The sequence below is a fragment of the Mustela lutreola genome, chromosome 4 (genome assembly GCF_030435805.1).
Source record: "Mustela lutreola isolate mMusLut2 chromosome 4, mMusLut2.pri, whole genome shotgun sequence".
NCBI classification, from domain to species: Eukaryota; Metazoa; Chordata; class Mammalia; order Carnivora; family Mustelidae; genus Mustela; species Mustela lutreola.
Genome location: NC_081293.1, coordinates 101,523,069 through 101,550,341, shown reverse-complemented (window position 1 = coordinate 101,550,341; position 27,273 = coordinate 101,523,069). Strand labels below are relative to the sequence as shown.

Below are 27,273 nucleotides of genomic sequence, written 5' to 3'. Positions count from 1 at the left end.
ATTAAAAAAGAAAATTTATTCTGGAGCTGTTACAACAGTGAAAAAGTGGTATATGATTGGAGTTACATAACAACTAAAAGTATAATATATATTGTATTAACAGAACCAAATTCTGATATAAATGTATAAATATCAAACAAAAGTAAGACATAAAACAAAAACTACAATTTATATTTATAAACTCACTGACTTTTTAGACTATTTCAATTCAATTATTATGATATTACAGAAATTATTGTTTTCATACAGTGCTAGAAAGGCTTTACTGGTAAAATCAATTATTGACAATACTGATCTTAAATATTTCATTTTTATAGATATATAGGGACGAGGTTTTCTACTTACTACTCATGCTTCACCCTTCAGCCATGACTGTATCCTCCAAAGACCAATAAGGAAGAGCCTCACACATCCTGAACTAGGAAGCCATACGGTTAAGATAACGTGATCATGTACATAGCTACTAACAGTATTCTCTTTATAAAAGATCATAAAGTCTAGTGAATCAGCAAAAGTTCTAGTTACAGACGGAGACAGAAAGAAGTTTAATAGGGTGACCTTGGGGTCATGTGTCTTAAACCAACAGTTGTTGACTTAGAATTCTCAGGAATGCTTTGATCAAATATTGATATGAGCTTTGCCTCCTTAAGAGGCAAACTTAATGTTTCCACATTAATCCAAATGAAGTCATTTTCTGTTATTAGTAGTAGTAGTTTACAGAGGGGGAGAGAGAGGGAGGGAGGGGGGCAGAGGGGGAGAGAATATTAAGCAGGCCCTAATGGCTCATTGCAGAGCCCGGTGTAGAACTCGATTTCATGACACACAAGATCATGACCTGAGCTGAAATCAAGAGTCGGAGCTTACGTGACTGAGCCACCCAGACACTCCTAAATGAAACCATTTTCTAACAGCTCCCTAGATGATTCTAATGTACAGTTAAGGCTGAGAATCCAGGACCCAAATCCCCAAGCCTCAGTTTACTCTACTGTAAAATCATGATCATACAACTACTCCAACTATCTCAGACCTTATTAGAAAACTCAACTGAGACTATTTGAAACTATTAATCCCCATTATTTTCAGAGTATGGGTATATTAATATGTAATTTCACATACAAATAAATATAGGCTATAGTTATGGTTCAAATATTGATAAATATTTGTATATACAATTCTGTATGTAAAAAACAGATGACCAATTCCCAAGTTTTCTTAATTACTTACGGCCATTTGAAAGTGTATGTCTTCTTCACTTCATTTCTCTGTCTTTCAAAATCATGCACATCCTTGAATCCTAAGAGTCTTTTGAAATCCATCATCCTGTCAATCATGGATAATATATGATATATGTCAAATTTAACTGTTCTGGTAAAGATGCTTATGGATATATATGTGTATATGTATATTACACATAATACAAACATATATAATATTTTAATATTTATATATAATTTTGCTATTAATCTAGCATCAAAATTATTAAACGAAATAAGAGAGCCAACTATAATTTCGAAAATCAGACCAGTGTCTGATTGATGGCACCTCCAGGTCCAGTGGCATAAAGACCCTGCCATGGCAGAGGGTACGTACTCTGACCATAGGACTCCAGGTTATCTTAATCTGTACCTTAAGCCATGCCACCCCATGATTGTTGGTAAGACTGCACCAAACATTTGAGTAGAATATTTAATATTCAAAGGTACTTTGTCAGTACCTTTAGTAAGGCATCCTGTGTGGGGATCAAAACACATTCTTGAACTCTGTTGTGACCAACCAAATAATTGTGTGATCTCTCAGAGTTCGTTGTTGCCTGCAGTGAAGGAAAGAGGCTTTATAAACGAAATCATTTACCATATTCTGTTTGTGCTTCATGTGACGGAGCTCTCCAGGCAGAGGTCAATCTCGTGGTTGGAAAATGGCAGGACCGCCTCTGGAACCTGGGAAACGGGGACCACGTGGTCAATAGAATCTGGAGCTGACTGGATTGAACTAATTATTCCGTGATTTTGTGAAGCCGGTTGTTAGTGCAATGGGATAAATATGACTTTCGGATTTGACTGTTGAGAAAATAAATAGCTCTCTGACTGTGGCTTTGAGGCTGTTAAGACCCTTTAATTTTCCAACATTAGCAAGCTGGGGAGCGAGTATGGGAACAAAATCGTTTGATGTAGCGCTTTATTTTTTTTCCCCACCTGCAATTTTTCAGACAGTGAAAGTCCAAGGCAATGACATCTCTCACAAGCTTCAGATTTCCAAAGTGAGGAAAAAGGATGAAGGTTTATATGAATGCAGGGTGACAGATGCCAATTACGGAGAGCTACAGGAACACAAAGCCCAGGCCTACCTGAAAGTCAATGCCAATAGCCACGCCAGGAGGATGCAGGCCTTCGAAGCCTCGCCCATGTGGCTACAAGACATGAAGCCTCGCAAGAACGTCTCCGCGGCCATTCCCAGCAGCATCCACAGCTCGGCCAACCAGCGAATGCACTCCACCTCCAGCCCTCAAGCGGTAGCCAAAATCCCCAAACAAAGTCCACAATCAGGTATGGAAACCCATTTTGAGCCTTTCATTTTACCACTCACAAGCCTTCCCACAGGAAGATTGGTCAAGTAGAGTAGACAAATGTATTATGTGCGGTGGTTTTAAAAATTGGAGACCTAGGTCAGTTGAAATAACGAGGGGATGAGACACAGGAAGCTTAAGGCTTGCCTTCACAGAGGATGTGAGTTGCCCTGTTAGTTGCTGACAGTGCTTCATGTCCAGGGGACCTGAGAGCTGGACTTTCTTTTTTTTTTTTTTTTTCCCTTCTGTATTTACTCATTATAAGGTCAGTAAATCATGTAATGTTGGTTGCATTATAAATGCTGGTTCATTTTCTCTACAGATTTATGTATTGATAATGGCCCAAATTAAGAGACTTTCACTTAATCAAAATGTAAATGAAAAAGACAACACATTTTCAGCAGCCCATGGCTTTAAGGCAGGATTGTTCTCCAAGGGCTTTTGATTTTGAAGGGGAAACTTCAGCTGCCTGTGATGAAAGTGATGATGATAATGGGAGGAAGTGAGGGGGGATGAAAGGCAGTAAGTGGTGCGGAGATAAGGCAGCTCCCGTAAATGTGCCTTCGATGCCAATTTAGAAGCTTAGTCACACATTTCCAAAGTCAGCTGTGCAAGTTAAAGCTGTTCTGAATGGCATTAATTTATGCAATCACTCAGCCAATGGAAACTCATTGAAGGTCTAACCTTGATGTGGGATAAAGTCTTCTTGGAATGAGCAGTACCCTGCCCGACCCTGTGACTGTTCTGTATTTTGTTCAAACACTTGACGTAATATTACAGGATGAAGGGAGCATAAAAATATTTAATTTATCTTTCTTTCAGTTTTCACCCTTACAATTTATCATCGAAGAATTATTGATACTACTGTTGGTAACAGAAAATTACATTGCTAATGTTCAATGTCACTTTAGCCATTAAATACAAAAACCTGGTCATTTCATTAGGATGATCTCAAATACATATATAATATATATAAAATATTTGTTTATGAACAGCACTTTTAAAATAATATGTGCCAACCTAGGTTTCCTACTCGTGCATCACGTGCTAATGGATATGATTTGGAGACAGATTGACTAAGGGTCCCTGGAAGTTTGCATTGCCTTTAAATTTAGGTGAGCAGGCATCCCAGCATCCCTTGGTCATGGCAGTTTCTGCCAATCTGATAAATAAGTAGCTTAGTCTCTTAGCCTCCCTAAGGCTCAATTTGTGTGGCTTTGTTTCATTTTCCTCTTTATCATCATTTTTGTTTTTCAAGCTAAAAAACAAAACCATAGCTAGAATGTATATGTACATAGATACTATATGCATGTATGTCCACCTAGACATATACAGCACACAGAACTATATTTATATATGCACCTAATGATTAGAATTTTTGTAGTCATGTTTGATAAAGATTCAGTGTTTTTGGAGACATTGTCCCCCTCTTCCTCATGCAAAAACAACAAAGAAAAAGAAGCCAGATACTATATGCAAAATTACAGATTAGCTTCAGCAGACAGTTTAGGATCTTCTTGGTGAGAACTCCTAATCATGAAAGTTAAATTATTAGCATACCAAGAATATCCAAACCAGATATCAAAAATCTGTTTCATTGAATAAAATCAAGTGGATTACCCATTCCAGTAGAGGTTTCTAAGCATAGAATGAAATGTCCTATTTCTACATTATTTACTTTTGGATGAAATAATGTATGCTAAAAATAGCTATTTTAACATATTTTTCTTGGTGTTGTGATAGGAGCTAAATGGTACAGCTCTTGATACCCTCTAGCAATCTTCAAATAGAAATCACTGCTTTTCTTCCAATATGCCATAAGCCTTCCCTGTTGGTTTCTCTAAAGCAAGATGGAAGAAGGGGTGCTGACTTCATGAAAATGTATATGCATCCAAAGCTATCTGCTTACAGCAAAGATCAATATGGAATAAATCAAAATCTTTAACCTCTATTTTTTTCTACCAATGAATACTGAAAGATATTTTCAATACATTTAGTAATGCTTTTTGACTTTTAGTTCAGAAGCTGAGGTTCCTAGCCACCCATCCTATCCATGTGTAAGTTTCTGTGCTTGCACAATTATTGTATAAAATACAGTCTCTGGGGTGGATATGTATAGGGTAGATTCAGTGTAATACCTGCATCCTGGTTTATAATTTTGCTTTATGATATTTCAGGTTATACCCAAATAAAGCTGATTTCAATACTCATGCTTCATTTAGTCACTCTCCATCCTTCTGAGAGCTTCTATGCCAGGCACAATGATGCAAAAATGGGAGACATACTTCCGCTCTTCCAAGAGTGTATATTTTTATTTGTGAGCAAACAAAATATTTGTAAATTCCATTGGTCGTGCATCTTTTTTTCCCTCATATTCTAGTAAAGGGAAGACACGATGAAGACATAAAAATTAAAATCTTGCTTTTACAGGCCAAGAGTGGTAGTAGTCTTTTTTTTTTTTTTAAGATATTTATTTAACAGACAGAGATCAAAAGTAGGCACAGGCAGGCAGAGAGAGAGGGGAAGCAGGCTCCCCACTGAGCAGAAAGCCCCATGCGGGACTCGATCCCAGGACCCCAGGATCATGACCTGAGCCCAAGGCAGAGGCTTAACCCACTGAGCCATCCAGGCACCCTTGATAGTAGCCTTCTGTCTGTTTTCACTTGTTGCAAGGAGGAATGCTTCATTCCTGGTACATGTGTTACAAAAGTCTGGTTTATCTGTCCTTTTATCTTCGTGATAATCTTAGACTTAGTCCATTAAATTCTTTAGGCTGAATTGCTCAATTCCTAATTCACAGTATTTTTCTGTCCAAGAATTTCTGTCTCTATGTAGGAAAAGTATTAGCTGAAAGTAATTTGGTATATATACATATATATATAACGTCCAAATGGTCATATAATTAATCGGTTTTCCTAAAGCAGAAATTTACACACCCCCCCCAAAAAAAAGAGAGATGGGAAAAGAATATTTCCATCTATATACCACGAGATAAAGAAAAGATTTAACTATCATTTAATATAGCTAGTCCCATATATTTTCCAGTATTTTTGCAAAAGTTAGTGAGCATGTGACTGTACCCTCCTGCTTTAAACTGTTAACATTTGTGACATCTCTTTTTAAATTCATTTGATACTCCACAGTTAAAACCAAAACAATGAGGAAAAATGATAAACAAAACTTGGCTTTTGCACCCCTTGATTTCTCATCTCCAGTGCTTTTGAACGGTCTCCAGTTTCGTGCACGCGTTACTAACAGGAGAAGAAAGTCCTGTAGATGTTCAGAGGAGGAGGACGCCCTGATCCTAGCGGGAGCGGTTCCGTTCCTCCTTCACAGGGAACACGCACATGTACTTGAGCCTCTCCCCTCCCCATACTAGAGCATCCTCTCCTTGTGTCTTCCTGTTTCATCCCCCTTTCAGAAGCAGGAGGTGCCCTCGATAAGCCACCTCTCCCGTCTTCCCCGTGTTCCTGTTTCCCTGCCCCTGACTCCTCCCCAAGCCCTGGAAAACCTGCAAACCAGACTGCGTCTCGCGCCCACGTGCTTCCCCCAGCCGCACCTCCTGTCCGGCAGGGGGCGCCACCTCCCACTCCCACTCCCAGCACCTCCTTCCCTCGCGTCTCCTCCGCGCGGTTGCTGGGAGCGTCCGTCCTCCTGCGTCCTCCTGACGGGCTGTTAGAGCTCGACCTCTCTGTGGACTGCCTCCCCGCCCAAGCCTCTCTTAAATGGAGTCCTGTTGCAATCTTAACTCCCTGCTCCAATCATCCATTTTTGAAGATTTCCACTGCTAACTTCCCCCACGAAGTCCCTCCACTCACGTTTCCAATTCTGATTTCTCTCCGGAGAGGCAGGCCAGGGTTCCCTACGGTCCCCCAGGACAGCTCCGCACATGCCCTCTATACAGGCGCTGGGGCAGGGCAGGGATGGCTGCACCCATTGGGTGTCCCCCTGTCCCCCCACCCTGGGCCGCTCACTGGCCACTTTGACGGTGGGGTATGAAGTAATGTTGTGCAAGTAACGCAATGCCAAGTCCGCACTTAGCCTTTCCAAAGCGGGCAGCATCTGCTGTGACCTCTTGGAAGCCAGGCACCAGGTGCAGGCACCCTAAGACCCCTTACAGAGAAAAGCCCGAGCTGCCCAGCCTTGAACTTCAGCTCTGCTGCTCTGTCAACCAGCACTGCTCAGCTGAGCCCAGCTGATACTGACTCCTGAGAGATTAAAAATATATGTATATACATATTATATATATATAGTTTGAGGGTACAAGGTTTTAAGGGGGTCTAGGTTAGTCCCCTGAACACAAATACACAAAACTGAGTGTTTCTTAGCTTCCTCACCAAAAAGAAACGTTCTTCCTCTGGTGCTCCCCAATTCTCTTAATCATCACATGCAAACACAGATCTCGTGAAAACCTTGAAAACATTCTTGTTTCCTCTTCCTGTGGTGACCACAATGAATTAGACCTTCTGTCCCGCTTTCCTCATCTCTTGCAACAGCTCCTGATACTGCTCGTTTAAGTTCTAATGCACCAAACAGACCACAACAGAGCAAGCATGAAATAATTACTCTCCCCAAACCGCACAAACTTTCCTGGTCTAATTTCCAGCCTCATTTCTCCGGAGTTCCCAATCCTCACGCCCATAATCTTCTTAATTAGTATTTCCTCAAGTTTTCAGGATACTGTTTTACCTCTAAGACTTAGCAAACGTGTTTTCTCTGCCTGGGTCTTTCCCTCTTAGTTGAGCTCCCCTCAAATGCAAATGATTTTATAGACCTTCCTCGAATCCTTTTAGAATTGGTTGTTTCTTCCTCTAGGGCTTGGCAGCAACTTGTTTACTTTTCCTTTGAAGCCATTGGTGTGCCTTGTAGTGTAGGAAGTTTTCCTGAGGGCTTTCCTCCTTAGGATTTCACCCTAAATCCCCCCGGAAGCCCCCCCTCTCTGGCTCTTGGGGTAGTTGGTCACCCAAGGATGACTTCAAGGCTACAAACACTACAATTTGCATTTGTATTCCTCCAGGTTCCTAGAACAACTAAGGTTCATGTTTTTTGTTTTGTTTTGTTTTTTAAGATTTTATTTATTTATGTGACAGAGAGTATATAAGCAGAAGGTAGTGCAGGGAGAGGGAGTAGCAGGCTCCTGCTGGGCAGAGAGACCTATGGGGGGCTCAATCCCAAGACTCTGGGATCATGACCTGAGCCAAAGGCAGATGATTAACCCATTGAGCCACCCAGGGCCACCAAGTTTCCTCAAGTGGAGTTCATGTTTGCAGGAGAAAAGGAAAACGACAGGGACAATAAATCTTTGTTTTTATCTTTTTATCCTTATAATTATATTTGCATAAATACTACCACTATTTCAAAACTCACGGAGACTCTGAACACTGTTTCTCAAAGTGTCCTGCAGACAACTTAAGCCAGACTCACCAGGAAGCTTGTTAAAAATTCATATTCTAAGACTCCACCTAGCACCTCTTAAATGAAAGCCCCTGAATCTAGAACCGGAAATGGCATTTTTATGTGCAGCAATTTATGAAAATCATTAGCTCTAAAAAGTTCTTATGGAGAAGGAAAAAATTTGTGTCATTTATTATGAGATACGCAGGCATGTGTGTGATGCTACAAAACACTTTTTTATAGAAACTGGTCTTTTTCCATTATTTATTTTCTGGTATTGAGGTGGACTTTTGTGAATTTGTTCTCTTCCCTCCTGTGATCAACAGCCGGCCCTTGTAAGAAAATCGGCTGTGGCTAAGGGGTAGTTATGTTTCTATGTGTAGAGTCTCTAGTCACTCAGCAGGGATGCTGGTTCACTGAACTCCAAAATATGATTATTGTGTTTTCACCATGAGGTGAACCTGAACATTGAGAGGCAGCTATTGCCACAGCCACTAGAAAGGAGGCACTCCCCAAGTTCCTCTGCGGTTGATCAACATGGCTGCTTTCCAAAAGTGACCAGATTTAGCCAGCATGGTCTTGAAACAGAATTCAAAGCTGGCAGGTGCGGAGTGGGGAGTCCGATGAAGGGCCGAGGGTCTTGCAGGAGGCTGTTTTCCTCATTTAAAATATGAGGAAAGGGTGAGTTACATTTAGGTAGAGAGCCAATAATATAATTTAGACCTCAATGTTGATTTTGGTTTAAATGATCCAACTTGGCTGCTTACACAGGTTAAATTAATTTGATCACTGTAATTCTATCAGTTAAATGGCTGCTATGTAAATCAAGCATCTATGAATAAGATGAAAAATAGATTTGAGGCAGTGCTTTAGATAATACAGTCCACGGGATCTGCTAGAGCTGTGTTTGAACCAGAATTAAGTAGATTAAAAGTCCACACTGGCTAAATTCGCTCACAAACCATATTTAACTCGCTGAAATTGAGTAACTAGCTGAATCCATAAAACCTAGGCCCAGCTATATGTTGAAAGGGCTTTTCGGTGCACCCCTGGCCACATTAGGGTGCATTTGTGGTTCTCAGGAGCTTTGTAGTTGAAGAGACATAAAGCATTGCCAGAGTTGTAAGCTCTTGTCTCTGATGATTCCTTGAGATTTCAGAAAGCTGCTAGGGGAGCAGCTATCTGCATAGACAACCAAAGGTTTGAGAAGTTGCTGGAAGACTAGCTTCTGTTGGTCAAAATAACACATATCCTAGAAGAGAGGAGAGTCCCTTCTCCTAAGGAACACCACTGCCCCTGTAGCCTACCACAGGTGCATTCATTTCAGCCTTGGAGGGCCCTAGACACAGCAACTGAGGAGGAAGGCCCCTCCCAAGTTATCTCCATCGCTCGCGGCGGGCCATGTCTCCCTTTCCTCATGTGTTAAGTGGGAACTATGGTATAAACCTCATCAAGTTTGAGAATTAAATGAAACCATGTACAGAGAGCTCGACATTGATCAAGCCCTTAATAAATGATAACTGGCTGCTATATTAATATTGTTGCATATGCTTTTTTATTATTCTGATTATTATTAGGAGCAATGAGGTGCTAAGAGTAAGTGGTCTATACCACCTAGCTCCTCGGTGGTGAGTATTTTCCTCACTGGGTGTGTGTAGGTGAGGGGTTGAAGAAGGTAGACTGAGTCTTCTTCATTCCTGGCTTATGTTTTATCATGTATAATTTCAGAACTTTCTTTTTTACTTCTGTCACAGTGCCATTAATTGATGATAAATTCTCCCCCATATAACCGTACTGAATATATTAGCCACCAGCTGTCTTGCCCAAGGTTGTAACTAGATTCTTACTGTAAAGTGTAATAAAATTCCAAAGGACTGTTAAGAATTTGAACTGTTTGGCCTGAATAAACACCCCATATTTGGAAATCACAATTGTGCTCGCTGGCTAAACTTAATTAAATTCAAGCTTTCCAAAAAGACCCTCAGAACTTTTATAGTCATAAAATGACCATAGATACATCTGAAAACATAAGCAAGTGAAAACAGTTAAAAGCCTTAAAAAGAAAAAAACAAAATGGATTTAAAACCCAATAAGCCCCAGCTTGTTTGCCGAGTGAGCTGTGTACAAAATATCTCTGAACCTTAAGAGCCTAATTTATAAAACATCTTAACACATAAGGGCCATTTCCAGCATTAAGAGACATGATATATTTTAAATATCTAACAGAGGTAACCTGGCAAAGAGTTAGCTCAGCAATGGTTGGTTCCTTCCTCTTTACCTACAGGATTTTAAAGTATATTATTAAATAGCTATGATTTAAAAGGGTAATAAAGGAACACAAATATGGATAGAGGTGAAAGAAAATAAACCTGGAAATCTCTCAAATTATGTAAAATAATATGATATCTGATAAGCTAAAAAAATAAGAATTAAGGAAGGATTTAATTAATAAATGACAAGAAGAAATATTCTAATTTATGATATGTATACAAATGAACTCAAATTAATTAAAGAGGTAGGCAGAAAAGAAAAATCAGAGAAAGATTAGCATAAAATCAGGGGCCCTGAGGCTTTGAAGATTTAGAGTTACAAAATATACAAGTGAAAAGAACATTTTACTATAAGTAATTTAAAACCTTTGTTTACCTAAATCATATTTAAGTGAAAAGTGATACAGCAGACAAGGAAATATGTGTGTCTAATACGTGGGAAAAGAAGAAAATAACCTTAGTTTTACATATGCTATGATTATGTAATCCATTCCAATGACTTAGAGATGCCATAATAAACTTAAATCAATTCTCTATTTGATAGCAAAACTGAAGTAGAAAATATTTGGGGCTTAATATATAACTTTCAATAGTAACAAGATCAAAAAGTATAAAATATCTAGGTTTTTAAAAAATAATCGCAAGCAGTCTAAATAAATATGAAGACCATTAGAACACTTTGTTCAGAGGGTTTAGGTTTGAATAAATGAATGAATATGGATGTTTTGGGATGGACAATTCCAATTTTAAATGTGTCAGGTTTTTCAAAAATATTTATAGATTTGATATAGTCACAGTCAAACCCCTAGTCTTTTTGTTAAAACTTGACACATATAATCTTGGCGAAGGTTTATAGAATCAACGTGTATCATCAAGGTTAGAGACTCGGGCATTTTGCTATATGCTTACTTGCATGGTGAATTGGTACTTTCCTTCTGGAGGAACATTTATCTGGAAAGATCGGTCACAGGGCTTTAGACTGTGTGTGACCCACACATACCTGAGGTGATGTTCCTGGGAGGAAATCCCAGAAAGATCAGTAGTGAAACAAGCCCCGGCGCATGAGGGAGATGCTCTTCCACAGAGGCCTTCCCGAAACAGCAAATAGACAAACGTAAGGGACCTACCTAACGAATATGTTAAAAAAAATTTTTTAAGTTTTTTTTTTTGCTTTTTTGTTTGTTTGTTTGTTTGTTTTTTCTGACAGAGAAACAGCAAGAGCAGGAACACAACCAGGGGGAGTGGAAGAGAGAGAAGTAGGCTCCCCACTCAGCAGGAAGCCCCATGTGGGGCTCAATCCCAGAACCCAGAACCAAAGGTAGATGCTTAAGGACAGAGCCACCCAGGTGCCCCAGTATGTTAAAATATTAAAATCATGCAGCGAATATTATGCAGGTTCTAAAATCAAGTTTTAATGAAATTAGGTAAGATTCAATACAGAAGACGTGAAAAATAGAGGATACAAAACATTAAAGTAAAAAATATAGTATACAATATCTCAGGTTAAATCAACCTGAGATACTTGTGTTGAAAACTGATAAAGATATGAAAATGTACATCAAACATCAAGATGTTATGATTTTCATTTTTCATTGTTTGATTATTTGGGGTCTATAATTAACATTTATACAATGATAATTCATTGCTTTTATTATATGGAAAAAAACCATTATTTAAAATTTCCCAGATTTAAAGATAGGTTAATAAGAAGGCTGCCTGAGTAGCTCAGTCAGTTAAGCATCTGACTCTTGATTATGACTCAGGTCATGATCTCGGGGTTGTCAGACCAAGCCCCACCTTGGTGTTAGGCTCCACGGTCAGTGGGAAGTCTGCTTGGGTTTCTCTCTCTCTATTTCACTCTGCCCTCCCCCACCACATACTTTCTCTTTCTCTAAAAATAAGTAAATCTTAAAAAAAAAAAAAAGACCAATGACAGCTCATGAGAGAGAAAACAAACTAATGAAAAATAAAATATGTTCAACAAATTTAAAAAGACAAAGTAAAATAATGGGTGTGATTGTGGAGATCGTGACAAATTAAAAATATATGCACGTGCACATGTATGTACACATGTGCACATTTACATATACATGTATGCGTGTGTGCATATATATACAGTAAATGTACTGCTATGAAAGTGGTGTACTCAGAAATTGCTAATGGCATTGAAATTAAGAACACTGTGTTATTTACTGGAAGCTGGATGGAGAATCTGACCATCAAATTATTCTTTTTGTTTTTCTAAATATAATAAGTGTGATCGTGACAACCTTATTTTGATTAAACTAATCGAGCACATGTAAAGTCCATAAATTAAATATCATGCAATCGTTTTTCCTTTTACTAGTATGACTCATTCAGCCCCGGATTCAGAGGGAGTGCAAAGCTGTGAGCAATGGCGCAGTCATTGGTACTGTCAAGGAAAATTAGTACCCTGGAAGATTTATAAAAGATAGTTATGTTTTATTTAATATGTCTTTTAAAAAGTCTGAGAGAGCATTTTTGCATGAACTTAGAACCCTATATGCATTTAAAAAAAATATATATATATAGGTTAAACTCTTAGTGCTGGAATTAAAGCAAGTTGTAAAACTAAGAGTTAGGATTCCTCATTCCACAAAGCTGATAACTGTGGGACCATTGGAAAGATAAAAAGTAAGAAATTATGTGAAGCACTTTTACCACCTTCACAGACACGAGCATTTTAATAAAGATGAAGTAATGCCATCACGCTTCATGTTAAAGTAGAAGGGTCTGAAACATTGTGAAATGAGGGGAGCCTAGTATGGGACTGATTTCTTTCTTGTGTTACTTATATGTTTTATTTTACAGACATATTCTTAGCAGCATCTCCTTCAGCCATCTGGAACACGTTTGATTTTTAATTTTTCTGATTAAATAAATTTATTAATTTTCTCATTTCTCTTAGCATTGTAAATGGTTAATTTGAAAATACAACATTTAGGGAGCAAGGCATAGAAACACAACTACTAAATAGGAAAAAAACCTTGAGAATGTAAAAACTTGATTTCAAACAACCTGAAAATATAAGTATTTTGAAGATACGAGCTATGTCTTGACATTTTTGGTGTTCTTGTGGTGTCTAATGTTGTGTTCAGCATATAATTAGGGTTAAATAGATGCTTAAGGATTAGTGATGATGTTTTGGTTTATGTATGGTACAAACCACTTAGGAAAATACCACTGCTCAGAAGATACATGAATTCTAATGTAATTCAGTCAGTCTCTAACAAAACAACCCCAGACAGCTGAGTATTAATGGAGAATACACTTGGGTCACCCTTCATTGCATACCATGACAACAATAATAATATTCATTTATTTAAAATCATATTTAATATCACATTATGTTTAGGAAGTTTGATGAGCAGTCTGGGGCAACTATGTACTTTTATTGTATCTGCATGTCTGGATGAAAAGATATGGATTAAAAATATATATATATGTATTGTGTCAGCACTGTTAATTACTTAATTCTGCTGGCTAAGGTCATTTCTGTTATGAAGTTCATGTATAAAACATTCTAATTTAGATAATTTTGAGATAGCAGGATTAAGGGAAAAGGTACAAGTATTGGCGCAAATTTGGAAAATGTATGGGTAAAGCCTTAAAACATTTTTCTTATGTTAAAATAACTGTGTTTTCTGAAGCTATACAGTTGGTGTTTTTCTATATCCTGTTGGAATTAGGTCCTCAACTCATTTTTTTTCTCAAAAACAAACACTGCTGAACAATTAAAATTAATTTTTTTAAATGTAGGCACATTACTATATGAATTCTGTTGCTGTCTTTCCTTTTCAACTTACATATGAAGACCAGTGAAAATTGAAATCGCTGATTTGCAACTTTTTTTCCTTCTCTTTCCTTTACTTCTGTGTCTTTATGCTGAGTGTCTCAGTTTGCCATGTCTCTAAAAATGGGAGATGTGTTTCTTTCTTTGATGAGGGATTCTTCTCTGTTGATGTTGAAGAGGGACATCTATGACACAGTGCAGCAAGACTGTAGATGGAAAGAGATCCTCTGCTTCTCCAACTAGTGAGTGACGGCTCAAATAGGAAAATACAGCTCGCTTCCCTCTCCGCTCAGCAACCAGTAATTCTCGCCCTGGTGCAGTTCCCATGAACGTTCTCACTGGTGAGTGTCCCCACTCAGGGCTCACTGGTCCAGCCTGCTATGGGGACACAGGCATCCCACATTGACCCCAGTTGTCCTCCTTATTCCCTCCACTCCCCACACTGAATGTGCTTATTTAAGCCCTTTGAGAAATTTGGCATTGCTGGACAATACCGTCAGGGCATGTGTAGTCCCTAACAGGGAATTTGTGACCGTTCCAACAAGATGTGGATTAATATCTACCTTTGCATTATGAATAAAGACAATGCCAATTAATAATGTAAACACACATGCAGAAGGCATCGTTAAAATCCACGAGTAAATAGTTGCAAAGACCCGAGCAGCATTTATTTATGTGCTGCTGCATGTGGTGCTAATAATAAATCATTCTTACCCATGCATTAAAGAAGTTATTAAATGTTTGCGGTATTAAAAACTTCACTCTCTGGAAACATTCTGTTTTCCACTAATTTATATTGGTCTCCATTCCATTTTGTCAAAGCAGCTCATATTATCGAAGATTTCCAACAGGCAGAATTGAGAGTCTAGGGTTTGCAGGCATGAAGAATCTCCAGAGGAAATTGTGAAGCATGTTGTTAGCTTGTAAACTGAAACCGGACTGGTTTTGAATTTCAGCAGCACCTCCTACTAGCTGGGTAAACTTGAACATATCGCAGGTTTAACAGCTTCGGCTCCTTAATTTGGAAAACGAGTTTGGTAACTTCATGAGACCACAATCAGAGGTAAAGAAATAAGTGTTCACGAAATATTTGCTCAAGCTGTGTGCACCAAGATCGGTCTTACTTGGATGACTGTCACAATGAGCATGTTTTTTGAGATACAGGATGGCCTTAGGTGGGAGGGGCCATCAATTTTCCTGTTCCTTCTCAGGTCACTGTAGAAGGTAGAAACCCTGATATCCTGCCACAGCTCGAGTCTGGAAAATTCTGTGGTGAATGGTGTATCAGCCATGCACCTTGGCAATTAGACTTTGTGCACATGGACAACTGCACTTTTTTTTTTTCTTCCCTCAGCTACAATAAGAGGCCTCATGACTTGAACAGAGGTGTAAATTTGCTGATGGAAAGCAAAGAGAAAAGGAAATTTATATAGCTGCTGCCAGCATGCCAGGGCACAATAAAATAGGCAATTTATGTATTAGGTCAAAATGAAGCACCCTTCTTTTAAAAAATGGATTTCTGGAAGAAATTGGCACTGGATCCCTAGGAATTCTAATAAAAAGATATTCTTTTCAAAAAATTATAAGATAAAATCATCCTATTATTTGACCTTTCCCCTTCAGTAGTGATTTAGTATGTGCACACCTGAATAAAAATTACATTAAAAGCTAGCTCAAGTTTTCCCACATAGCCATTCTCATTTCTTAAAGCTGACATCCTTAATAAAAGAGAAGTAATTCAAAAGGTCTGTCTGTTCCTAGAGATGTAATGGACATGCCATTCTTTATATACGTGGCCTCGTTACGGACAAAATTATTTGACTGTTGCTTCTTTTATTATCAGAGCGTTTCCAGTTTTGGGTTTGTTCAGATGATAAGCCTCACTAATACTTTTATAAAATAGAGACACTGGAGTGAGACAGTGGAGACCCAGCAGGAGAGAAATTGTTTTCTTTCTCTTTTCTTGTTCCTTTTGACTCCATTAGTTCCTCAAACAGGAAAAAAGAAGCGAATTATACCCAAATTTATAGACCCTGCGTTAATTGTTTCTCGTATCTAAGCCAGTGAAAAGTTGTACTCACACAGGAGATTTACCTATCAGAAAATATTCACAGCCACGAGAAAGCAGATACTGGAAGAGCTGGTATAGTGTAGGTAGGATAAATTGTCCAGATAGTCGTCTAAATGCTCCACTTAGTTCTTTGAATTCGATACCCATATCCTCTTTTGATGCTTTTTCCGGGTAGACCAGAGCTCCGGTGGTCTTTCTCACTCCATCACTACGTTGAGGTCGCGCTATAAAACAATCCACTTTCTTAGTCCTAGGCTATCAAATTGAATAGAAAGCTTGGAAAAAAAGTTCTTAGAAGAGGACATATAGGAAGGATGGTGGAGCGACCTTCTACTCAAATATTTAAATGAATTTGGATGAACTTATGTTCATCTATGATATGAAAAGTCTATGGTATGAAAATTTCAAAATATTATGATGTCATACAGCATTTGGTACACCGTCTAGAGCAGAACAAACTTTACGTCTTATAAATGTTTAGGAAAAAAAGTCTGATGATTTTGTATCGCATATTTATCAACTCAGAGTTGGGGAAAAGAAATTTTAGATGTTTTTTTTTTTCTTTTTTCTCTGAAGCATGTTATAGCCAGTGCATTTTCTCTGAAAAAATTAGTGTACGTTCAAATAATAGCTTCATGTCTTGATTTAACAGATGCGGAGACAATGGAGCATGGTCGTTTGCCTCAGGGAATTTTATTTTAAAAAGCCTGTCCTTATTCTAAGTTGATCTGACTTCCATTTCTTCACTTTACTACCTGTTCCCAGGTAACTTAGGGTGAGTTACTCCATGTCACTGAGTTACATTTTCCTGATCTATGCATCTACTGAATGGAACTGTGGAGCGGATGAACTAAGACAATGTATGCAAATTACCGAGTACATCTTCCTGCCACACAGGAGATGCCCGGTGTGTCTTAGTCATTTTGGAAATTGATGTGAACGAGAGGGTTGCTACGTTGTTAAACAAGCCCAGTGTCTTCCAGCCTCGTGACCGTGGGCGCTGGGAAGCAATGGCAGTGCAGATGGAACCGTTTCAAAAGGAAGGTCGTAAAAGGGAACTAAGTTCTTCTAACCTGCAGACAGATGAGAGGGGCAAGGCGGACTTCGCAGTCTGGGAAGTGGTGTTGAGTGAAATGAGGCAGGGAGATGCAGGACTGAGCTGTCCGAGACAGTGGCTCTAGCGATGTGGGATAACTACGGCCCATCTCCCCTGGGCTGCGCAGGATGCCAAGGTCTCACTCCTGTTCTCTGATTGCTTTTTGTTTGTTCATTTGCATGTTGGTTTGTTTAAAGCAACAGATGGAGTTTTTTGTTCTTCTTTGAAGTAATAGTGATAGCAAAGATAAAAATGTTTGAGGCTTTTTCCTTTTCCTTTTTCTTCTTTCATATTTCTCCTTAGCCAAACTCTATTTTATCACAGTCAGCCTCTTGAGAAACGCTTGCGTTTCCACATCTCCGTGAAGGGGCTGTGACACTGGCTGTTGCATCAGGTATAAGAAGAGCGGAAAGCTGGAAGCTAAGTTTCTGCAGTCCTTAGACTTCTAAGAAGATTATTAGACTTCTCCATTTGCAAAATGGAGAAAATACCTTTCCTGTGTTACAAAGGCTTGGGGAATTACACCTGGGAGAGCACTGTGGAAATCTGTAAGCATAAAAACAAATGAAAGTCATCATTATTAAACAGAAGTCAAAGGACATCCTGAAATGGAGTTCTGAGTCCGAGAGAAATGTCTAGGTTCTGTTAGGCTGCTCTTCATCTGGGCACGCTATCTGTACGTTTTCTTCACATAATTTAGATAATAGTATCCATCTTCTTCATAGGAGATTTTCTGTAAGGGGCAAAAGTTGTAAAACTCTCAAGGCATTGTCAAAGACATTGAGAGCCATTAAAAAATTGCTCGAGTTTTGTCCTTTGCCTTTAAGGGAGCATACAGTGTAATCAGTGAGATAAGCTATGGATGTAATGAATTACAAGTCAATGTAGGCTGTGTTAAGGCCATTGGAGACTGGCTGGGGTGAACACACAAAACGGATGCAGGTTATTGGAGGGGAAGAGTTGCTTAAATTCGTGGTCCTATTAGGGAACAACAGGTCACCCTGCCTGGCCTGGGCACAAGACAAAACAAACCAAATAAAGCAAAATAGGCAAGCTAACACAATGTCTGCCATACTAATATGAAAAAAATTACACAAACAGTTTATGCTCAATTTAGGAAATGTAGAACAAAGTGTTTCTTATTTGAGATCTTAGAAATATCAGTAAAGATAAGAATGAAGTATGATGAGTGACCAAAGTTTGACTAAAAAAAGAAAAAAAAAAACAACTTCTATAGAGTATAATAACATGTTTGATAATAATGTAATATTCAGAATGGTGTATATCTGAATGGAAAGGCCTATGATGAATATTTGTTAAAAGAACACAGGGCAAATGACAGCATTTCAGAGTCTTAGATTTAACTAAGCCTTTGGGTTTGCAAAGATACAGGAGTCCCTGTTTCTTCATTCAAGACCTAAAACAGAAAGTAGAGAAAAACAATCAGTGATTTGATGATAAAATTGCCTTAGAATCTAATGTACTGGGGGGGGGGGGAAGCTTTATAATGGTCCTGACAGAAATACATTTCATTTAATAGAATATGCTAGGAAATGCATGGACCTAGAGTGGATGAATGATTACCAGAAAAAAAAAAAAAAAGTGCTATATCACAATGGCGTATTGTGTATCTGATGGCAGCTCAAAATTTTAGGAGCCTTAAAATACTTTTCACCGTATAGAATTGGGTTTCTTTCCGATTATACTGCTTATGTCAACTTTGTTTTAACTTGCACATGCTGGACATAGTATGGCTGGAAATGTTGGGTCCAAATGAAGTAGCTGTTCCCTTCATATCTTTTGGGAATGAGGGGTTCAGGCAATTCCTATGAAGGGTTGATTATATGAGGAAGGGGCAGGTGGTCTATGACGGGGGCAAGTGCGAGCTAATCCCCAATGCCCACACTGAAAAGGAAACCATTATTTCACAAAGTATCTTTTTTGAAGAGTGAATCATTTTGCTTGCTTTGATTGCTCTCAGCATTTTTTAAACCTTTACTCAATATCAGACATATTTTGTGTCAAGTGCGGTTGGCTGTTCTAAGAGCCATGCAATCATTTTCTTCTCTTTTCCTTCCTCCCTGCCTCCCTTTTCTTTCTTTTTTTCTTTTTTCTTTCCTTTTCTTTTATTCCTTCCTTCCTTCCTTCCTTCCTTTCTCTTTTCCTTTCCTTTGTTTTTGATTAAATGAATTCTGTCAAAGAATTTCTCTTCAAAAGATAATGAGATTATATATTTAATTTTGGAAAGTTCTGATGGTAGTGGTTCTACATAGATTGTGTATATTTCCCTGGCATGAACTTTGTGCTGAGAGCTGCACATGACCACTACTATCACCTTTGTATTGTTGAACATTCTTACCCGACGTGAATGAAGGTGCCCTGTAGAGACTGATCATTAAATGCAGGGTCTTCAGCCATTAGGTATCTGTGAGGAGATATTGTGTTAAATATATGGTTCCCTACCAAACAAAGACAATCAGTTTGTTCACTACCAAACTCTGACAATCAGAGTAACCTAACCGAAAACAAAAACAAAAAACACCCAACAACCAATAACAACAACAAAGTTAATGCTAGTCTATTAAATGGCCATCTTAGAACCCCCAAATGTTTATTCTGCAGTGATGTTTTGAGAGCTTGTGTTTTTGCCTCTATTTTTATCATTTGGCAATGTGGACCTGAATATGACTTAGGGGAAATATTCAGAAGATTGAATTTCCATACCTTTAACCCCTTCAACTTGTTTCAATCTATCTCCAATTTTTAAAAAAAAGAAGAAGAAGAGGAAAAGAAGAAAGGAAAAAAAAAGACCCCTCCCAAAAAAGAAATTCTTTGAGCTTCATCACATTTTTGTTTTCTTACAAATAAAGGTATTTAATATATAAGTAATAGCTAGAAGCTTACTGAATAAAATGTATGATGAAGAAAATGCAAGAACACAATTTAGTTCTCTCCCTTACAGTGTCCTCAAGCTCTCTCAAAAATTTCCAACTCTTGATAGCACTCAGTTTTCCTTAGATTTTAAGATAAACACTTGAGGGATGCCTGGGTGGCTCAGTGGGTTGAACCTCTGACTTCGGCTCAGGTCATGATCTCTGGGTCCTGTGATTGAGCCCCACATCAGGCTCTCTGCTCAGTGGGGAGCCTGCTTCCCCCCCTCCCTGTCTGCTCGTGATCTCTGTCAAATAAATAAATAAAATTTTTTAAAATAAATAAATAAGAGTAAACAATTGAGAAATATCTTTCTCTAAAACAAAATGCCCTAATGCACCCATCCCAGAACACATTCTCCCTGCCCTTGAGAAGCCTGCTGCTCTCAGTTTTGGTTATACTCCTTGGTTTTATGCTTATGCAGTAGTCAAACAGGGGATGCGTTTTCTCTGTACCAATAGAGGAATAGCCAAATGACTATAGTGAATGATCCTTAAAGAATTACTTAAAGGAAGAGCATTTGGATTTCTTCCTCTCAGTGTTCCCAACCCTGGGATGGCATTGTTTGAAAACAGACAAAACAAAACAAGACCAACTTCTGGGACTGAAATTCTTTGTATGTGTTGTTATTTGCAGTGCATGCCAAGACATTCATGTGAGCACCAGAGCCAAGCTGGCAGCTAATTAAATATATATATGTATGTGTTTAAAACAACCTAATAAGGAGCATTGGAAATCTTCAAGATGAGCGAATATCTTATAACTTCTTCCGCAGGTGCGAGGATAGCTACAAGCCATGGACTTTCTGTCCTGCTTCTTGTTTGTGGCTTTGTGAAGGGTGCTTTGCTTTAATCTAAAGTGCTGACTTTTTTCCAATATCACTTTCTCTTCTTAAAGCAAAGAGCAAATCGCCTGTAAAATCTACGGAGCGGACAGCAAAGTTGACCCTAAACTCCAAGCACCACTCTGCACCCACTGTTCTCTAATTACCTACCCAAGGAGCGCCTGCTTCCGGAAGCATAAACGAAGAGGCTATCACACGCTTTGTTCATAACATTTTCTTGGGCAAATCACTGATCTTTTATTTCAAGAAAATTAGTGTGACGTGATAGGACTTTTTCTAATAGCAAGATCTATTTTTTTTTCCTTTTCCTTCGGCTACTTAAAGCATCATCTCAATGACTGCTCAGGGGTTGGCCTGAACATCATCGGTATAGCAAATATTTACTATGGATTTCCTACTAAAAGACACATTATCTTCAGGAAACAAACAGAAATCAAAAAGCTATAGAACACAAACTATCATCAAACAAAATCCCCAGTTTGGGGCAACAACAAAATCGTCAACACTGCGAGTCAACAAGGAGAACGTTATTTTAAATAAGACGTAATAAAAGAGGTTTTTTTTTTTTTTTAATTTTTTCTTTTTTCTTGGATTTTTTTTTTCCTTTTTCTTGATTACAGTTCTTTTTCAATGGTGGCAAGTGCTGATTACGGCCAATCCCTGTCAATCCTGGGAGGTTTCTATAAATACATTTTGAGTGTTCTATATTTCGATGTATTTTAATTCATTTTGCAATTCCTGTATATGCAAACTTGACAAGTTCTGTAAATTGCTTATAGTACGTGTGATATAACTTCAAAGTAGATAGACTATGACCCTCATGCAAGCTGATTTTTATCATTAAATATATAAATATATACATATAGAGATCTATATGTTGGGCCACCAACCAACTTTTTTTAGATAAAGCATTTGTTTTTCATTTATAATTCATATATTGTGTGAATTTTGTAATGCCTTGTTTCACTTCCACAGGTTTGACAGCTGCAGATGGTCTCTGTTGCCCTCTGCTTCCTTCTGGAAAATGCATATTCAAAATTGTATTGGTCTCTGATAAATGAATTAATTTTGTTGTATGTATGCTGTGTTGAAATTTGCTATGTTCCTTTATATACGGTGTTTATTGAGGTTTGAGAGTCTCTTGACTCTGAAGAATGTACACTCTCTGGTTTTGACAGCTATCCCTCTATTATTATCATCGTTATTATTTTCAAAAAGCAAGGTTTCTTCTAGAAAATTTGCCTTGGAGGTGAATGTGGAGAAGGTGAAGTGGTCACCATGATTACCCAAAGTCATGGAAGAACACTTCTTGCTGTGGCTTAAAATGCTGCTTTCTTTGACCTTTATGGATTTTTGTAGCCTTGTCACACTTGTTATTTGCTGCTAATTATATTTTAATGTCTCCTAATTAAATATTAAAATTTGGTTGTTGGCTAAATATAATATGCAAAAGATGACTGCAAATCCCCAACTAAAGAAGACAATGTGTTCAAGTTTTCACTGGTTAAGTGGATTATAATTTCAAATACTGCATTCTTATTTTTGGCTTAATGATAATTCAGATTATTTTATTTGGAAACTGTTTTCTACTCTGGCAAAGAATGATAGGCAGAAATTAATGTGTTCCAGATACACTAGAATAGATACAGATTGAGACAGAAATGACTTAAGTTTTCCTTACAGAGAGACTCTTCCATTTTCTTTCATAACAAAACCAGAAGATGATCTTTGTAGGACCAGCAGCTTATAGGCAAAGGTCCTAAACTGAAGCTTGAAGGCAATGAATACCTCTGCTTTTCAAAGGTAAATGCATTGATTTTCTGCTGTTCAATTACAAGCAGTGTGCATATTTTCATAATATCTTAACATTATCTTTGAGAAATAATGTTTCAGGCTAAAACCTTTATTGACTTCTTTTTGTCCATTTGGTTTATTATTTCAGTCTAACGAGAAAAATAAATAAAGGATTTAATTACGCTATTTTATTAACCTAGAAATTTATTTTCTTTCAAAATTTAATACTTAAAATGCATAAATTAATGTTAGATAAATATTTATTAAGTCTATCTGGCCTCTAAAGATCACATATATTCAAGCGTAAATTAGCTTACTGATTCAAATTCAGTCAGGCTGGGAAAATCCACCATGGAATTTACTTTTACCCAAAGTTCAGGTCATGAGATTGGTCAACTCTAAAGCAAGACAGACGTGTATCTGTATCAATGATGTTTACCATGCTCGCTCGTAATAAAGGATATATGCTGGCTTGGGAAGAATTCTCGCTAGATTCATTGTGTCAGTGTCCAAAATAATGAAGTGTCCTTTGTCAGTGGGATTCCGAGAGTCTGGCTCACTGACCACTGTGAGAAAGAACATGGCACACTCTTTCTATCTCCAAACTTGAAAAGTTAATGTGTAAACTTAAATATTGGATCAAAGCTTTAAAAAAATTAAAGAATCTGTCTAGCGTTTTTCATCTTGTATCGTGTACCTCTGGGACTACTACTCATAGGTAACCATGACTAGGAGCAAAGATTGAAAAATAAATTATATGATTTTCTCAACCTTGATTTCTAGGTTATGAAATGTTTTTCGGAAGAGGAAGTCATAAAAAGTTGAAATTACTTACCTGAATTCAAACAAATTCTTTAGTTCTTTCTTAAAGACTTACATATTTGCTTACAAATGAAACAATGCAAATGAAAACCCTTGAGGATAAAATAAAATAATAAAAATCATCTAAAGCAGGAGCTCTTAATCTGAGTTGTAAACAAGTTTAGGGAAGTCTATGAACCCACAAAAATTATATGCATCTTCTTTATCCATTCATCGATTGATGAACATTGGGCTGTTTCCATAATTTGGCTATTGTAGATAATGCTGCTATAAACATAGGGATGTATGGATCCCTTTGAATTAGTGTTTTTGTATTCTTTGAATAAATACCTGCTAGTGCAATTGAGTCAGTGGGTATTTCTGTTTTAAACTTTTTGAGGAACCTCCATGCGGTTCTCCAGAGTAGTTGTACCAATTTGCACTCCCACCAGCAGTGCAAGAGGGCTCCTTTTTCTCCACATGCTGGCCAACACCTGGTGTTTCTTGTGTTGTTGGTTTTAGCCATTCTGACAGGTGTGAGGTGGTACATGTGTATTTGTTCCATGGAGATGGTCCCTTCCATTCATTAATGCTGAAACTGATTTGATTATGATTTGTTGACTGAAAAGAAGAATGCTTAGATGTTTTTGAGCACCTAAAAGGATCTGATTATTATTTTAACTAATTTACCTTAAAGTTCTTAGAAACAAGACATGTTTAGGGAAATAGTAAATATAATTTAAGAAGTAAATGGAATTTGAGATAATACATAAACTGTAATGGTGTCTTAGAGTTAAAACTACAAGCTACAAAATACAATGCACATAATTTCAAATATGAAGCCCAAATAATTTTAATTTTAAAGTTTATTTATTTATTTATTTATTTATGTAATCTCTACACCCCTTGTAGAACTAATGACCTTGAGTCACAGGGTCTTCTGACTGAGCCAGCCAGGTATCCCGAAATAATTTTAATTGGAGAACTGCTCATTAATAAGGGAAGCAGTCTGTCATTCAGAAAGTGCTTTAAATTTCTTTGCCCCAGTGATGGCCTAGATAAAGTCCTTTCCTGTACTGGGGGAAAGACAGACAGGAAACATCCAAAACCAAGGGAATATAAGATATTGATAAATTCTAAGGGAAAAACCTGTTAGGACAATAGAAAGGACCATGACTGGAAGTGACCAGGGAAGGCTGCTCAGAGGAGGCAACATTTAATCTTGAAGAACAAGAAGCTTGTAGCGGAGAGGATCTGGGAAAAGCTTCCAGGGAGAAGAAACAACAACTTGCATAAAACTCCAAAGGGAAGTCCATCTAAGCTGGCTCATGCATTAGAAGGAGACAAGAGTATAGTGAGGGGAGTATGGCAGGAGATGAGATCAGGTAACGGAGAGCCAGAGAAATGAAGCAAGGGCAGAAGAACCAGTTTGTGAAAACTCCAAGGTGAGCTATTTTTCTGAGATCCAGACACAGGCTATCTCCAGACCTGACTTCTTATTGTGTATAGTTTTGCTTGTAAGCAAGAGTCTTTCGGAAACAAAATTGAATCTCTCAAATAGTCAGTAATGCTTTTGTGTTGGAGCTCAGGGATCTATTAGGTATGAAGGAATTTAACAGCATTTTAATGCTAATTTACAGTTGATAGTTTTGAGGAGGAAAAGAAAAAATCGAGAGGTAATCGGGACTGCTTTTAGTATAGAACTGAAATAGTTATAATTACAAATGTAATTTGAAATAAAAACATGTATATGAATTGGAAGTGCAGACAGGTTGAAATAAAAGAGACTCCTAGACACTTGGTAGAACGTTGTCATTAAAAAGATAAAGGGAGGGGAAGATCTCTACATGTACAGAGGGAAAAAAAGTGATGAAAAGAATAGGATCATAGAATCCTCCACAATATAAGTCCCAGAAGACAATGGATTAAAGAGTACAGTGGGAAAAATACTGTGACAAAATAATTTTATACTTAGTTAAGTTATATTTTCAGTGTTAGGGAAATAAAATCATTCTGATATAGGCAAGGTTCATAGAAAAATTGTACATGTCTACTCTTGAGGCTATGCTTACCAACTATATGTTCCAATCAAATATAATTTTAAAAATAAATAGGCATGGGGGTGCCTGGGTGGCTCAGTGGGTTAAGCCTCTGCCTTCTGCTCAGGTCATGATCTCATGATCCTGGGATGGAGCCATGCATCAGGCTCTCTGCTCAGTGGGGTACCTGCTTCCGCCTCTCTCTCTCTCTGCCTGACCCTCTGCCTACTTGTGATCTCTGTCTCTGTCAAATAAATAAAATCTTTAAAATAAATAAATAAATAATAAATAGGCATGATATAGACTGTCTAACATATGAGCTCTGAAATCCAAAGAGTCATTGAATATTTTATTATATTTTATTGCATGTATATGAAAAGAAAAAATTTCCAAAATAGCATTTATGCTTATTGTGTGCATACAATGAAATGCACTCTAATATGTTCTATTTTGTTCTGTTTCTATTTTTTAACACTCGTCACAGAACATTAAATTGATTTTATAACCCAAAATCTGGAAAAAAATAAATCACAGGTACATTTTATTCCAAAATTTAGAACAAATGGCAAGCACATCTAAATGGCAGTATATAATATAAAATGGTGATTTAATTGAGTTCTGAACTCTTATTCTATTTTTAAAATCTAGGAAGTCAGAGATGACCTATATTTTCCAGGGGGACAAAGATGCCTGCTTTCTCCTGCATTAAGGTGACATGACACATATTGGGGGTTAGGGAGTAATAGGTTTATTGTCTGTGGTCTTTGTGTTCTATTTTAAGTTTGTATCATTTTCTTTTTCTGGCTTATTATCATCTGAACCTCTTCCTGTTTTTGACATATCTTTAACCCCCAGTTAAACTGATGAGGTCCTTTGGAAAACATTTCCTTCTTCAGTCCTTTAAGAACTACATTGGAGAGATAGCATGCCAGCATATTTGAAGTCTACTTCCATGGCTGTCCCCAGACACCAGAGAAGTGGTAGAAGACATTAGGGTAGTAGTATTTCATCACTAGAGGAAAGTCATGTATGATGATAGTAATAAGAAGCAACCCCAGGGAATGCCTGCGTAGCTCAGTAAGTTAAGTGTCCAACTCTTGATTTTGACTCAGGTCATGATCTTAGGGTCATGAGATTGAGCCCTGCCCAGGGTCTGCACTGGGCATGGAGCCTGCTTAAGGTTCTCTCTCTCTCTGCCCATCTCCCGCTTTTTCTCAGAAAGAAACAAAATGAAAGGAAGAAAGAGGGAGGGAAGAAGGGAAGGAGGGAAGAAAGAAAGAAGGAAAGAAAGAAAGAGAGAGAGAAAGAAAGAAAGAAAGAAAGAGGAGGGAAGGAAGGAAGGAAGGAAGGAAAAGAAAAAAAAATGAAAAGAAAAGAAAGAGGCAACACAATCTCGGAAAGGTAATCAGAATGTCTGACCTAAGTTTTGAATAGTTGATTGTGGAATCAGAGGAAAGAGAAGAGCAACCTTCTTGAAGACACACTTGATTTGTGGGATCCACCTTTTCTTTGAAACAGTTTTAAACCACCATACTAAAGTTGTACTCCTTACCCAAACCCATCATCAGAGTCAGATTTCTATTAATGGATCACTGGCCCCAACAATAATACTTCACATGAATCCTGGGAATATTACTGTCAGCATCTCCCAAAGGA

General features: G+C 37.8%; 1 protein-coding gene across 3 annotated transcripts in view; it reads left to right on the top strand.

The window, feature by feature from the left end:
* Positions 1-23,464, top strand: part of VSTM2A (V-set and transmembrane domain containing 2A) — a 28,201-nt gene extending 4,737 nt beyond the window's left edge. Inside the window, exons 4-5 of one of the 3 annotated variants that reach the window (XM_059170608.1) lie at positions 2,207-2,543; positions 20,915-23,464. In XM_059170608.1, coding sequence (XP_059026591.1) covers positions 2,207-2,543; positions 20,915-20,991 — 414 coding nt within the window. In that variant the 3' untranslated portion in view covers positions 20,992-23,464. The other 2 variants (XM_059170607.1, XM_059170609.1) reach the window with 2 other exon arrangements.
* The last annotated feature ends 3,809 nt before the right edge of the window (positions 23,465-27,273 follow it).